The 15,089-nt window shown below is 39.2% G+C and overlaps 1 protein-coding gene across 1 annotated transcript in view; it reads right to left on the minus strand.

The window, feature by feature from the left end:
- LOC146678143 (neural-cadherin-like) overlaps positions 1-15,089 on the minus strand; it is a 334,730-nt gene that overhangs the window by 239,314 nt on the left and 80,327 nt on the right. Inside the window, exons 2-4 of the mRNA XM_085410097.1 lie at positions 6,371-6,568; positions 5,004-5,229; positions 1,594-1,798 (exon numbers count right to left, since the gene is read on the minus strand). Of these exons, the coding sequence (XP_085266223.1) occupies positions 1,594-1,798; positions 5,004-5,229; positions 6,371-6,568 (629 nt within the window). The remainder of the gene's footprint in view (positions 1-1,593; positions 1,799-5,003; positions 5,230-6,370; positions 6,569-15,089) is intronic.

The following is a 15,089-nucleotide window of genomic DNA, read 5'->3' on the forward strand; positions in this document are numbered from 1 at the left end:
AGAAGCGGCTGTTGCAGCGTCTAGAAGGCGAAGGCTTTTGAGTGCTGATCAAACTGAACACAGGGAGAGCTCTTGGGCAGACGTGGGGCTAAGAAGGCTGCGGTACAATACAAAACTACCTGCCATTTTCTTCCCTTTTTTCTTTCCAACTGTATTTTTCTTCTCGATAAAAATCCTCTCATCTTCACCCATTCTTTTTCCTCGCTCTCCTTCTCCACACAGGCTTTTGTTGCTCTGTAGGCCAAAGAGGCCCAAAGTGGAGCAGTTTAGGACAGATTGGTTCAGCAGGACATCTTTTAGCCTGAGGCCAGAGTAATGATGGAAACCAGACCAGATGCATCAGCGCCTGCAGCGGTCAGCCGCTGTTTTGTCTCACTTCCTGACAACGTGAGGAAGTCATCGGGAATCCCAAAGCAGTCACTGCAGCCAGACAAATCTATTCGGGTTTTACAGGAAACAGTGTTCACAAAAACAGAGACATGTCTCTCAAGGTGAAGATAACTTTTTTGATAAATTCAGGTGGAGGCCATCCGCCCATCTGTCAGTGCGTCCATCTGTACCCATTTTCTCCAAGTCGGGTTGAGGTGGGAGTGGGCTAAACTTCCTTGCTACTATTTGAAGTTTTTCCTGGGGAATGCCTAGGTGTTCCTGGGTCTCTTTCCAGTTGACCATGCCAAGAAAATTTCAAAGGGAGGCACCGAGGAGGGATCCTGAGCAGAAGCGTCTCAGCTGTCTCCTATTGAAACGCAGCAGCACAAACTCTTTTGCGAACCCCCTTTAGATGTCTGAGCCTTCACACCCATCTGTAAGGCTGAGCCCAGCCACCCACCTGCTGCTTTTATTCCCAACCTTATGCTCGTGGTCGTTACCCAGTATTAACAACCAGAGTCAAAGGTTAGAACATACATCAACTGATAAATTCAAAAGCTTTACTTTCCAGATAGGATTTTCACGAAACAGTCTGGTATATATTCTACATTACTGCTGATGCCACATAAAGAAAAAAACCTTTAATTAAAAAAGGTGTAAATCAGGAAACATCGAAGCACACTATTATTTCAAGTGGAGCATTCACAATGATTACCATCTATGAAGCAACTGGGAATCAATAACTATGGCCACATTTTCACAGCACGAATCAAGTATTCCTGCTCAAGGATGCTTCTGACAGCTTATGAACATGTGTGATGATTTTGACTGTCTGTCTGCAAAAGTATTACACAAATCACAATCACCACAATTCAACTGCTATCTTACAAACTATCAGTGCACAGGGTGTACAATTCTAGTGGCTGTGGCTTGTATATTAGCAGCTCAAAGAAAGCAATACTGTGTGAAGACAATTACTGATATTACATCATTTTTTGACAGCAGATTTTTCAATTTTTTTAATTAAATATTTATTGAAGTATTGTTTACAGACTTTCTAAGACTTAACAAGCAGTTGTGAAATGCCTCCAATCTTCTGAGACCATGAAGTCAAGGGATTTGGCATCAAAAAGGTGACTTTTTTTCTTGAAATTTACATCTCAAACTCACCAACATACACATACACAAACCCATACATATATAAATATATATATAGACACAAACCTCGGCTGCACTGCTCATGCTCTCTATCCCCTCACTGGCTCGCACCAATAGCAAGTAGCGATGTTGGTCGCTCTCGTAGTCAATAGGGCGCGTCAGGCTGATTTCACCGGTCTCTGCTGAGATGGAGAAGAGACTACTGGGATTGATAAGCAGACTGTAGCTGATTGGTTTCTTCTGGAAGGACACAGCAGGTGTTGCCAAGAAGCTGGAAAGACATGGAGAAAAAGAACACAGTTGACTTCATGTGCAAAACCTGCAAACTGATCAGGTAGATAAGCTGTTTGAAATAATGTATTCAAAATATGTGTTTTTTATGTTTGAGTGATGAATACTTTTCCATAGATAAGGCGGCCCTTTTCCTGAAAAGGCTAAGAGAGGTATTAGGAGACATACAGCTATAAAAATGCTAGTATTTGCTACCCACATCATCCCACAATCTAAAGAAACTCAAGAACAGATGAGAAACTGAGTCACTTTCACTTCATCTATCAGTGAAAAAAAAAGGGTTACAAGGCCATTTCTAAGGCTTTGGGACTCCAATTATCCACAATGAGAGCGGTTGTCCACAAATGAGGAAAACTTTGCACGAGTAACTGGGCTACCAAAATTACTCCAATAGTACATAGACGACTCAGAACAACATCTGCAGGCAGATGCAGAACCGCAGGCCTCATTTGCCTCAGTTAAGGTCAGTGTTCATGATTCAACAATGAGAAAGATACAGGGCAAATATGGCTTCCTCGGAGAGTTCCAGTTAGAAAACCATTGCTTTGTCTGGAATTTTGCACTTTACCAAAAAACCCAGAAGGACAATTTAGCCATCGGTTTCAAAGCTCGACTGTATTCAGGTTATGCAGCAGGAGAATGATTTGAAACACTGAGGCAAGTCCAGCTCAGAATGACTCAAAAGAATGAAACAAAATGAAGGTTTTGGAGTGACCTCGCCAAAGTCTGGACTTAAATTCCATTGAGGTGCTTTGGCATAACCTTACACAGGCCGTTCATGCTTGAAAACAATCCAGCGTGGCTGAACTGAAACAATTCTGCAAAGAACAGTGGGCCAAAATTCCTCCATAACGATGTGAAAGACTCACAAATGCTTGATTGCAGTTCTTGTAGCCAAGGGTGGAACAACCAGTTATTATGTTTAGGGGGTAATTACTTTTTCACACAGGGCCAAGTAGATTTGGATATCTTTCAAAATCATCCAAAAACTGCATTTAGTATTTACTCAAGCTATCTTTGAATATTATATGTTTGATGTAACATGTAACATGTAAACATGTAAATGTGAAAAATGTGCCAAAAATCTGGAAACGGGCAATACTTTTTCACACCACTGTATTTATTATAAATGTGCTCATTTCCCCGATGAAGGAAGGAAGAAATATGTCAGTCCCAGTAAAGAGACTGCAGGTGGACCCTGAAGCCAAAATAAGGACATTAGTGCTAATTTGATCAATGAAAGTCAGAACATAAGCTCTTTGTGTGCTTTTTTTATTCTTGCCTTATTTTTAATCAGATAAAAATCAGAATATGAAAATATGTTTCTATGAGTCTTTTTTTAAGCGTATTAAAAATCAGGAACTGAAATCTTTTATTTCCAGTTGTATTTTTGATCCACTGTAGTTTACAGTCATTTGGACTCTGTTAGAGCCTGTCTGTCTCTCCCAGGTTGAAACGGAAATGACTGAAGTGCCACCTTAAAGTCTGTCCACAGATGTTATATGGACTTGACACATTGGATGTTTTTGGCAACTTTTTGTTAACAACAATGTAAATTTTAGACAAAAAAAGAGAGTTTTGTCCATAACATTTTGAAATTATGGCAAGTATTGATCATGTTGATGAGATAGAGGTCTCAGAAACTCATGTATCACATATGATACAAAGGGCATTACAGGGTTAAGATACCTTTAGTCCTACCCACTGCCTTAAGTTGGGTTGCAAAGCAGCTTACAGATGGACATTACCTCAAGCCAGGCTAAAGAAACATTAATCGAGAGCCCTTTATAAGTGGATGTATTGAAGGGTATTAGCTGAGAAAAGCTGATGTTGGCTGGCATCGAGATGAGCTGATCTGTCAGGATTGCAACTGAGCTCAACTCAACTCAACTAATGCCATGGTCGACATTTTTTAATTTTAAGGATATTTAAGTTTATCTAAACATATATTTAGCAAAGCTATATTTTTCATCACTGAGTTGCACAGAAGATAATATTTCTATTTTGTGATTGGTACAATGACAAGTTTAATGCTCACTGATGATGATAGATGATGGAAAAAGTTACAGCCCTATGTGGCACCAGAGAGAGCTTTCTGCTAAGAATGCGACTGCAGAAATGTCGATGACTACCTATTCTTACTGTGTATGCAAATAAATATTTAAAGGTAATCCTATTACTCTGCTACACATGCTAAAGGCTAAATGAGCCACAGTATGGATTTAGTCTGTAAAACACGAGTATCTAAGAATAAATAAATAAAAGTGTACACATTAAACATACACATCTTATATTCTTTACATTGGCTCCCAATAGAGTTTAGAATTCGCTTTAAAATTCTTGTTTTAACATACAGAGCACTAAATGGCCAGGCTCCAGATTACTTATCCAAGCTTCTTTTTTGGTGGTCAGAGGGCCCGGTGGCGCCAGTGTCCGGCAGCCTCGCCTCTGTCAGTGCGCCCCAGGGCAGCTGTGGCTACAATGTAGCTGCCATCACCAGTGTGTGAATGTGTGTGTGAATGGGTGAATGACTGAATGTAGTGTAAAGCGCTTTGGGGTCCTATGGACTAGAAAAGCGCTATACAAATGCAGGCCATTTACCATTTACCATTTTAAAATACACTGCTGCTCGTCATCTCCGCTCACAGACTCAGAGTCTCTTAGTTGTTCCCCGTACACGATTGAAGACAAAAGGGGACAGAGCCTTTCAGTCTGTTGCACCAAGGCTGTGGAACAGTTTACCACTACAATTACGTTTGCTTGACTCTGTGGATTCTTTTAAAAAAACAGTTAAAAACTCTTCTGTTCAAGCAAGCCTTTTGTTGATCTACATATTTTATATTTTTTTTACATTATTTACATTTGATCTTTTACATTGTATATAATGTCTATTGATTTTATTGTTAATTTTAATATTTTAATATTTGTGTACAGGGCTTTGTGATTGCCTGTCTGTGAAAAGCTCTTAATAAATAAAGTTTACTTACTTACTTACTTACTTAAATGCCCATCATGATTGTGTCGTTTTAGACACATAGTAATATTTTTCATCATGAATATTAATCATGGTATAGTGAAAGGAAAACAGCAGATGTGTGTGTGTGTGTGTGTAGTCAATGTCATGTATATTGTTTCATGTAGATGTCCTGTAAGGGATTTCAGTGGATGAATGTGTGTAAACTCACGGTTGTCCTTCAGGGGTGTTTTCTGGTATTGCAATAGTGAAGGAGGCATTGGTAAACTGTGGTGGCCGGGGTCCAGCAACCACAGAGATGACAGCAGGAGCACTGCGGCTGCCCAGCCGGTCAGCAGCCACCACTGTCAGCAGGTATTCCCTGTCCCGCTGCAGGGGAAGGCCCGTAGTTCGTACCTGGCCAGTCTTCCTGTCCACTTCAAAACGACCATCACCACCTGGGGACGATTTGTTTGATCATATACAGAAGGGTAATACACCAAAGACAAGATAAGCAAATAAGGCAACACACAACAACAGAGATCATCCAGTGAAAAGGACCACAGGGCAAAACACTTTGCACAAAAGTTGCTTTCAAAAGTTGTCAGAAATATTTAAGTGCATGCTAAGCATTCACCAATAAAAAAAAGATGACTGGACAATCAGTATTCAAAGTTGCTGAGAGGAAAATGCAAAAACCACAGGAACTGGGGTGTTAAAATTCATGACCTGTATTCAGAATAACAGGATTCAATAAGACCTTGATCCAAAATATACTGCATTTTTAGAAGTTAAACTTTGAGAGGTGGGATTGAGCATTTAAATTGAAAAGTTTAGCATAGATATTAACAATAATATGTCTATGTTTTTTCTTATAATTTTTCAGTCAGTTTATTCCAATGCATCCCCATGAGGAAAATTGAAAAATCATCTTTTTAAACAGATTCTAAAACAGAGACAAGAAATCATTACAAAGCAGACAATAACAAAAGCAATTATTTTGCACAGTGGAAAAAAACCAGACAAGACACTGGAGAATCGTGTGCGCATAAAACTCAGCACTGCAGAGGGCAACAGCTCAAAGAGAGTGTATACTTGAGTCTGCACCATACAGAACATTAAAAAAAAGCACTGATCAAAACAACAAAACATTTTAAATCAAGCAAATGATTTATGCAACTGAGACTTCTGTTTTATTAAAAATGCCAACACCAACAAATGCCTCTTTGTTCAAAGGTTTTGCATATAATTTGTCTACTTTTTTCAGTGTGATTAGTGAAAAGCCAAATGCTCTGCGGTTTGCTGTCTACTACGGAAATCCCTCATAGCTGTCGGCTATGGTGGCCTTGCGAGGTCAAATACACTGGACCTTAAGAAAACCACCAAATATAAAAACTGCAAAAGTACACAAAAACACAAGATTCATATAATAATGCAGTTGTATGTTTGCTATTAGCTGCTTACTGTTAGCTTGTCACTTCCATAGCTCCTCCGTCACATTATTGCCTCCCTGTTTTGTGATTGTTGTGACGCTGTAAACAGTCAACCTGATCTTTAACACACTATGCAGGCAAAAAAAGAAGAAGCAATTTAACCTACCGTCAGACAAAAAGTACTCCACTTCACCATTGTTGCCTTCATCTCCATCCTCAGCAAAGAGCTTGTAGACCAGGGAACCTGCAGAGGCATCAGGGGAAACCACAGCAAGGTAGGGAGCAGGAACCATGCTCCATTCTGGGATGTTGTCATTTACATCCGTCACCGTTAACTCCACTCTGACCAAGTACCACTCTGGACCTAGAGAACAAGGAAAATAAGAAGGCAGTTTTAGTTGAAGTCAAATACTAGGTTTAAAATATGCAGTGGAGTATTTCCATACCAAGAAGCTCCCTGTAACGAACAAAGGGCAACAAGCATAAACATACATTTATGTAATTTATTTGCCCTTGTTTCATTGCAGCTCAATCTGAGTGTCTCAGCTGCATTTTACACTCAGCTATGGTTGCGCATCCTCTACTGTCACTGTGTGTGTGTGTCTGTGTGTGAGAGAGGTAACGGGTAGCGATGACCATGGAGATGAACAGCAGAAGACAGACTGGAGAGAAGAAGAGTGTTTATGACAACTTATTATCCTGGTGTAAGTGTGATGACGCCTTCCAGGAAGTGTTAATTAATCTAAAACCAACCTCTGGGGCTGAAAAATTGCCAAAAAATGACTCCCATGTTAAAATGCCCAACTTAGAGTAACAGAATTAAAAGCAAGTATACAGGTTGGTACAGAAAACAGTTTCTGGCTCTATTACTACAGCAATTTATTTATTTGGATACTGATAAAATTTTGATTGTCAGATGAGGTAACATAGACGACAGAACCAGGTAGCCGTCTGCTGGGTCTCACCTCCAGTGAACTGGTCCTCTGGTTGTGGTGATTTGTGGAGCATTTTTAACAGAAGTATGTGACAAATAATATAATTTGCTGTGGGGTACAAAGCATCCAAAAAGTATGTGCTTCAGTTTTGGAGAGTGAAACCGAGCTAGTTACTTAGCACTAATTAGCAGGTAGCTGTGCCTGTGCATCACACACAGTTTATGAATGCAGCTTGCAATGTTATTGATAGCTGAATGATTTAAAATGATCACACTGAGGCTCTCTCTCACACACATATGTACACGTATATATAAAACAGAAGAAGGGCAGCTGACCTCATTACCCATCTGTTAGCCTAGATGAAACACTAAAGACTAAACATGAGAAACACACAAGAAGATGAATAATTGAGCATTATAAAATCTTTTCAGAGCTAGTCCCATTTTATCTCATTTTTTTGTTGGTTACATTTACATATTATAATTTACTTCTTTTAGGTTAATGTTTCATGTAGTCTTACGCCACGAAGGCACAGCCATTGGCTAGGTTCCTTCATTAGTATGTATTTATTTAGTTCATTTCTGTCTTCTGACTGCTGCTCTTTTCTTTCATAACCACTGACTCCAAAGAAAACCAGACATTCAGCCTTCTGTTTTACCAACCACTAATAACTCAGACGGAAACACAGTTGTCTTTCCAATAAGTGCTGCAGACTAACTGGCTCAGGTCAAATTCAATCAATTTCACTTTATCAATTTGGTCTAATGAATGCCAAAAGTGCCAAAAATAAATTGATTAAATGATTTGTTATTTAATTAGAATCAGACATATATGCACAATTTATTAAATGTATAATTAAATGGCATTACTTAAAGTATGAATCATTTTATGTAAAAAACACAAAAGTAAACTCATTATTAACTTAATTTAATAAGGTTCTTGTATATAGTCAGTTAAGGCTGCTAGGTTATGTCCACTTTCCCACGCTGTTAAAATCTATTCTGTCATCATCAATCTAGCTCATTCATTTTCTTGCCCAACCTCTGCTGACCAGCATGTTGATGCACTTAATGGATATCCAGAAGATTGATATCCAGAAATCATCAGCATGTGTTTTTAGTATTATTTATTTAAATGGAATTAAACTTTTTTCTTTTTTTACATAACAAACAAAAAAAGGTATAGATTAATCAGTAATACTTCATAATACTATAATACTACAGTCTCGAGATAGCACTGATTTCTCTATATGTTGCTAAGAACATGAGAAACAGGTGCATCTAATTATTAAAATATATGTAGACAAATTTATGGAGATGTAAGGCAAAAACAATCAATTCTTGTTATGACCACTTTGATTCTTCATCACGGCCTGAAATTTCTGAGACAAGCTTTCTTACAAGTTCTTAGTAGTCTTCAGGAAGAGTTCCCCAGGCTTCTTGAAGAACATTCAAAGATGTTCTTTGGATGTTTCTGCCTTTTGTTTTGTTCTCTGTCATAATGACCTCATACAGCTTCAGAAATATTGAGGTCCAGGCTCTGGGGCGGCCAATCCATGGCTGTGTATGCTTTTACTGCATTGAAGGGTGTTTGGTATCATCGTCGTCTGTTCTCGTAATTCTTTCAATTTTGAAAAGCTCCCTAACACCACTAACCAAAATCAAGATCCAAACAATTCAATTCAATTTTATTTGTAATCATGTCCAAGCCTCCAAAGCTGGCAGACTCTCATTGGTATACCTCTGTCCTGACGTCCTCTGCACATACTGATGACAATTTGACACAAAAAATGTCACAATTTGGGTTCATTACTCAATGACACTTGTTGCCACTCATTTTCAATCCTGTTCTTGTCTAATCTGGAATATCTCAGCCTTGTCTCTTGGCTTTATTTCTTTAATAGTGACTTCTTCATAGACACCCCATACTATTATAAACTATTTACATTGTACTTACAGTTATAATTAAGAGGTTTGAAGCTTATACATTTCAGATTGGTGTAACTAAGGCTTAAGCAAAAGCCATGTTCAGACACATAAATCAAACAAATAAATACAAAAATCATCTTATTCAGTTACACTTTCTTATATTAAGCTGTCATCTCCCTCTGTTCCCTTCTTGAATGTCCCATGTGAACAACAGACAATGGAAATGTAATCCAAAAGAAACTGCAGAGGCCATCTTCACATTTCAACTAGTAATCATAATCAGTGCCGTGCAATCTGCATCCACAGTAAACAGCAATCATAGTGACAGTGGTAAAACACAGCGAGGTCCCGTACAGTCCTCATCAATACACCCACCCTTCCACCCACAAACGCACAGCACACATCAGTGCTAGCTGATCACAGCAGGGAAGCAGAGGAGTAATTTCAGGGCTGGAGCCAAAGACTTGCTGTCATTTGTGTCTGCTTTGATACCTGCTGTAAAAAAAAATTCTAATTCCTATTTGGCGTCACAAAAACAAGTAGCGTGGTGAGAAAAGTCCTTTGCGCGTATGACTGTGCATCGAATAATGCAAAGTGGACAGACAGAAGATACAGAGAAAAAGACATTAAGATTTAAATATATTTTCAGAACGAGAGGGTGTAATCAAGCAATATATAGAGCGCAGCAGGAAAAAGCAGCAAGAAAATAAGAGCCGAGTGTCGCATGAACAGGATTAAGAGTGAAGCGCAGAGACTGAAAAATGACCCTGCGGTTGTTATAGAAACAGCAGAACAACGAAAAGTGGAAGATGGAAGAATTAAGTAGAGACAGAAAAAAGAAAAGCACGAAAAAGCAATTGCATAAATCAGTGGCATTAGAGATGACGGGGGGTGTTACAAAGAAAAATATAAGAAGACATCAAAAGACGACAGAAGAGCAAAATAAAGCAGCCATATCGCCCCCCCAAAATATATAGCATACCACTTGATTTTGTGGTTCAATCCGTGTATTTGTTGATAATCTCTTTCTCTTCCTTCGTCTTCGAGGTCATAACAGATTCAAAATTAATTGGAAAAAGGACAATGCAGCTTTGAGAAAAAGGGATAGCACATCCAAGACAATAAATCACCAAGCTAATATACAGAGCATTGTGCCTGAATGCATCTTACACATGCACACGCCTTTCTCACTAATAACAATCATCAGTGGATTAGTGGCTAAAGGAGAACATTGGGAGATACAGCATGGTGCTATTGCCATCCCCATCACTAATGCATCTTAGTGGATCTAATGACATGTTGCAATTCCTAGAAACAGTGGGACCTGCAATTACTAACAGTGCCATAGAAGGCTTTTCCATGCCCACCAACCTAGTCCAAGGATTTCTAAATTTCATTCTGCCACAGTGCTTTCATCTCATCTTGTTCTCAGACCACATACAGAATATGTAGAGTCAATCACCCCCTAATGAAAAATGGTAGCTGTGTGTGTTTGTCTTCTGATCATAACACGACTCAATTAACATGAACCAAAACCAGAAACTGTGGTCAAAGTTGAACAAAAGTTGCGATTCCCTGCTGTAATGTCGTGCAGCCCTTTTCACTATTTGACTTTTGAAGCTTAAAAAAAAAAACCCAAAACAAAAAAAAAAACACACAAATTGGCATACAAAAGAAAAGGCAAAACAGCATCATTAGTGATGGCTTCATTAAAAAATGGACTCAAATTCATACTAATGTTATGTCTGTGGTAAGTTAAAGTTACTCCCACAATCACTTTATATTTACAGACAAAAAATACCAAAGCATAAAATCCCCGTGCTCTTATTTTCAAAGTTCGATCACTGCTAATGAGCACTGACTGCCATTCCCGCTTCCCTTTTGAGAGTGTGGACAGCTGTTGCGTCAGTCCGTGATATGATTCAGGTCAAGCTCCACCGATTGAGGACTTTTACGGTCGATTCACATATACAGATACTGATTTTACTGTGTAGTTAGCTGGTAGTCAGCAGGTTGTTGTGTTTGTGGCACTGGAAACATGGAAGTTTCATAATGTGCTCTGGTGGACAGACTATGGAACATCAAAACTCATAACACAATGAAAGGGTGGTTAAAATCATGTAAACTGCCAATACTAATATATCAGTAACTAGCTAATATTGGTCAGGTGGGGCAAACTGAAGAGTTAAACTAGTTCATGTGCTGGAGCCGTGAGCTCACGTAGGCTAAAGAGCAGAACAAGAACTACGAATGAATAAACATGAATACATGTATCCTGCCCTCTCCAGAGTATACCTCCACCTCTAAAGGTTCTCTTCCACTTGCTCCCTATTCTATTTACAGATCACAATGTTGTCTGCAAACATTATAGTCCAAAGAGACTCTTGCCCTTTCTTCATCTGTTAACCTGACCATCATCATTACAAACAAGCAGAGCAAGTTCATAACGTAATCACACCCCAACTTAAACCATCTGTTACTCACAACCACACACGTCACCACTGTCTGTCTGTCATCATACACGTCCTGCACCACCCTCACATACTACCACTACCACAGTTCCAAAATTGGCACCCAATCTTATGCTTTCACTAGATCTGCATGTTTTATTTGGCCAAGATTTTATACCAGATTACCTTCCTGATGCAACACTTCCCATTTATCCAAGGTTGGGACTAACACTAGAACTACACTGGTGTCTGCCTCCTACCCTGGATGAGTTATTTTCAAACGAGGCAAATACTAAATTAACAAGTAACCTTGACAGCAGATCAAATGATGACATTATTTAACACTCTAAATATTCACAGATTTGGACTCTTCACCCTGTTCTGGCAGATTCTGGTACAAATGACTATGAAAAAATGTTTTAGTCCTTCCTATTATTGTTGAAAACAGATGATGGAGCATTCTCAGAGATGGCCATACAGATCCCCTTGCAATACTGCTCCAATGCCTGCCACCATTGCAAAGACCAGGTGGCTTTTCGTTTAAAAACACCGGGTTGTAATAGGCTAATGAGTAGGCAGGTTTTGTTACTTCCTGATCTAGTAGATATAATGCCAACTGAATGTGGGCACTGTGAGAAAATAATTTTTCAGACTCACACCACAGTTTTCACTCTCTAAGTAAAGTGCTTGCAGTGAGACTGGCTATTACTTAGATATAGAGCAGTAGAGAAAGACTAGCAGGCCGAGGTGGAAAACATACGCCGAAAAAAAAAAAAAAAAAAAAAAAGGGATCACATTAAGATCTGCTTTATTTGAGGATGACCTGATCACTGAAATATGCCTTGATCAGCCTCAATACTCATCCTTGGGATCAACTTGGGACACTTCTGAGATTTCTGTTGGGGAATTGCTTTGCAGCGGGGTGCATTATGAAGTCAATTACATGAAAAAATTACACCAATTCACTGCAAAGCACATGTCTTCAGCACATCAACTTACCAAGGATAAACAGTACATCACGGGAACCAAACTGTCATAATAAAATGTGTCGAAAAGCCTTTAATATCTCTGTGAAACAAGAACACAGTTATGACTCATATGAAGCCTTAAAGTGCCAAGGTACAGCACCAGCCAGAGAGGCTTTTTTAAGTGGATATGATGCAACTGATGAATCAGGTTAAGTCTATATGTAAATATGTTACATCACTACATAAATGAGTGAGCTTGGAGATGTCAATATGAATGTGAAGGTACTTAATTTAACAGCCGAAGAATGAAAGAGAGCCCTCCTTTCTCATCTGCACTCCTCCGGTGACCTCAATCAGCACCTTTCTAACTCTGCTACCTCATTTTCTCCCCATCCTTCTCCCCCTCCTGCTCTACATTATGCTGACAGTACTGATAGCATAATGTGGAGTTTACCCCTCCTCTCGCTCTCTCTCATTTAGTGCTAACATGCTGAACTAACTACTCCAGCCTTCAACCCACTGAAGAAAAGAGTTTTGCTATACCTGTGAGTGTGTGTCTGCACGCATGAGTGCTGTGCCTTCACATCTTTGAAAAAAAAATGGTGTAAGACAAAAAAATAAGCAAGAAAAAGGAAAGGAGAAACAGATTGAGAGAGACTAAGAAAGCAAGACAGAAAAAAAAAAGTAACTGAAAGGAAAGCCAGTTAATTAAATGTCCTCCGAGGATTACTAAAGGCTATTTGCTCTCACTGGTAACTGTTCCATCCATAATCTCCTTGAATGGAAAGCTGTTGCCATCTTAGTGACTTTTTAGATTTTTGCACAAAAACGCCAATTAAAGCCAGGGATGAGAGACAGAGACAGAGCAAGACAGTGAGGAAAATCACGCTTTAGTTCTTACACTAATTGCAAATGATACAAATGGTTAGCCAATAGTTTCGCTGTTTATTCTTCCAGCAAAGCTACTCATAATTGAAAATCTTCACACTGCCAATACTGAGCTCAAACAAATGCACACATGAGCTTGCACGAACACTTAGAGTGACTACACATTCAGAGAAGTGCAACAGCTAATTTGAAAACCAATGCTATCATCTAATGCTGGCCAATGTCAATTGGAATCAATATCACAGTTAATTGTCATATTTACATCAATAAAAATAGATTAAAAATATGTTGCTGGACTAATGTTCTGGCAATTGATCACAGTTTACAACCCAGTGAAAACTTCCCCCGAACTCTATAAATGGCACTTTATCATCTTTGAACTTACTGATTTAGTTTTATGGCTTTACTTTAATAAATTTACTGGTTAGGTTTAGTCTCGCTGATCTTATCAGCAATGTGCATCCAAGGAAACGTCTGTTCTGATAAACCCACACTTCCTCCTCAGTGACCAAAATCTGAAAGAAATATATAAAGGCAAAGAAAACACATTAACGCATTTATCTAACCTAAATATAAGTACGATTGCAAACATTATACACAGATTCTTATAACAAATGCATGGGAAATTGTTTTTCAGGTTACTGAAGAAATAATTGGTGTTCGTTACTAGGGATGGGTATCGTTTAGGTTTTATCCGATACCGGTGCCAAATCGGTACTTTTGAAACGGAGCCGGTGCTCAAACGGTGCTCAAACCGGTGCTTAAAGAATGGAGAACACAAAATTGGTCCAAAAACCTCTCATGTTCAGCTGTTTTTTGTAAAAATATAACAATGTTAGCCTTTTCTGCAGCTATGGGGCATATATGGTATCACTCTTGGCTGGAAGCAGTGCTTAATCAATGGAAAAAACACAAACTTTGTCCTAAACCTCTCATGTTTAACTGTTTTCCACTTTTTCTTTGGTCATTTTAGCCTTTTTAGCCAGGGTGAAGGGAGTATCTGCCATCAAACAAGAGGACAGCCGCATGTAGCTATGATGATGTTTGCTAGTTCACCTTACATGCATTAATGTAATAACGTGGTTAGCCTACTCAACGTAAATTAGCTACTCACGCAGAGAAGAACGGCTGCTGCTGCTGCCACCATCATCCGTCATCATTTCTGCTACACTGGCAGGGTTAGGGGCCAGGACTCTCCTCTTCGTGTTTTTGGGGGATGTTGCATAACAGGCAACCCACCCGCAGTAGATGTGCTCGGTGTGAGGTCTCGCAGCAAGCTATCAAATACGGCGCATTTCTGGGCTTTTAAAAAAAACGCTATGCGTCACCAGGTGTTTCATCGGATTTGAGGTGTTACCTCCTTTGACAGTATCACAGTATCAGCTTAAAGCACTTGTTGCAGGCTGCTGAGTTTGCATATTTTGCTGTGAAGTACAGCCAGACTTTTGACCGCTTCGCCTTGGACATTTTTAATCTGTAGCTCTGCTCTAACAGAACGTACGTACCTGGCCCCGCCTACTATCCTCGGAAACGTAAAATGATTGGCTAGAATCTAAAGTGTATCACAGCTCAGGAAAAAAAAGCACCGAAATAAAGCACCGAAATGTGCGCTGCTTTTCGGTCTGGTTACTACCGTTTATGTCAGAACGGACACCGGTACCCATCCCTATTCGTTACCCACAGCGAAGCCAATGTAAAGATATTTGTCACACACTA

This window comes from Rhamphochromis longiceps, linkage group LG1, assembly GCF_057381845.1.
Source record: "Rhamphochromis longiceps isolate RC_006_pf linkage group LG1, R_longiceps_female_GT1.1, whole genome shotgun sequence".
Taxonomy (NCBI): domain Eukaryota; kingdom Metazoa; phylum Chordata; class Actinopteri; order Cichliformes; family Cichlidae; genus Rhamphochromis; species Rhamphochromis longiceps.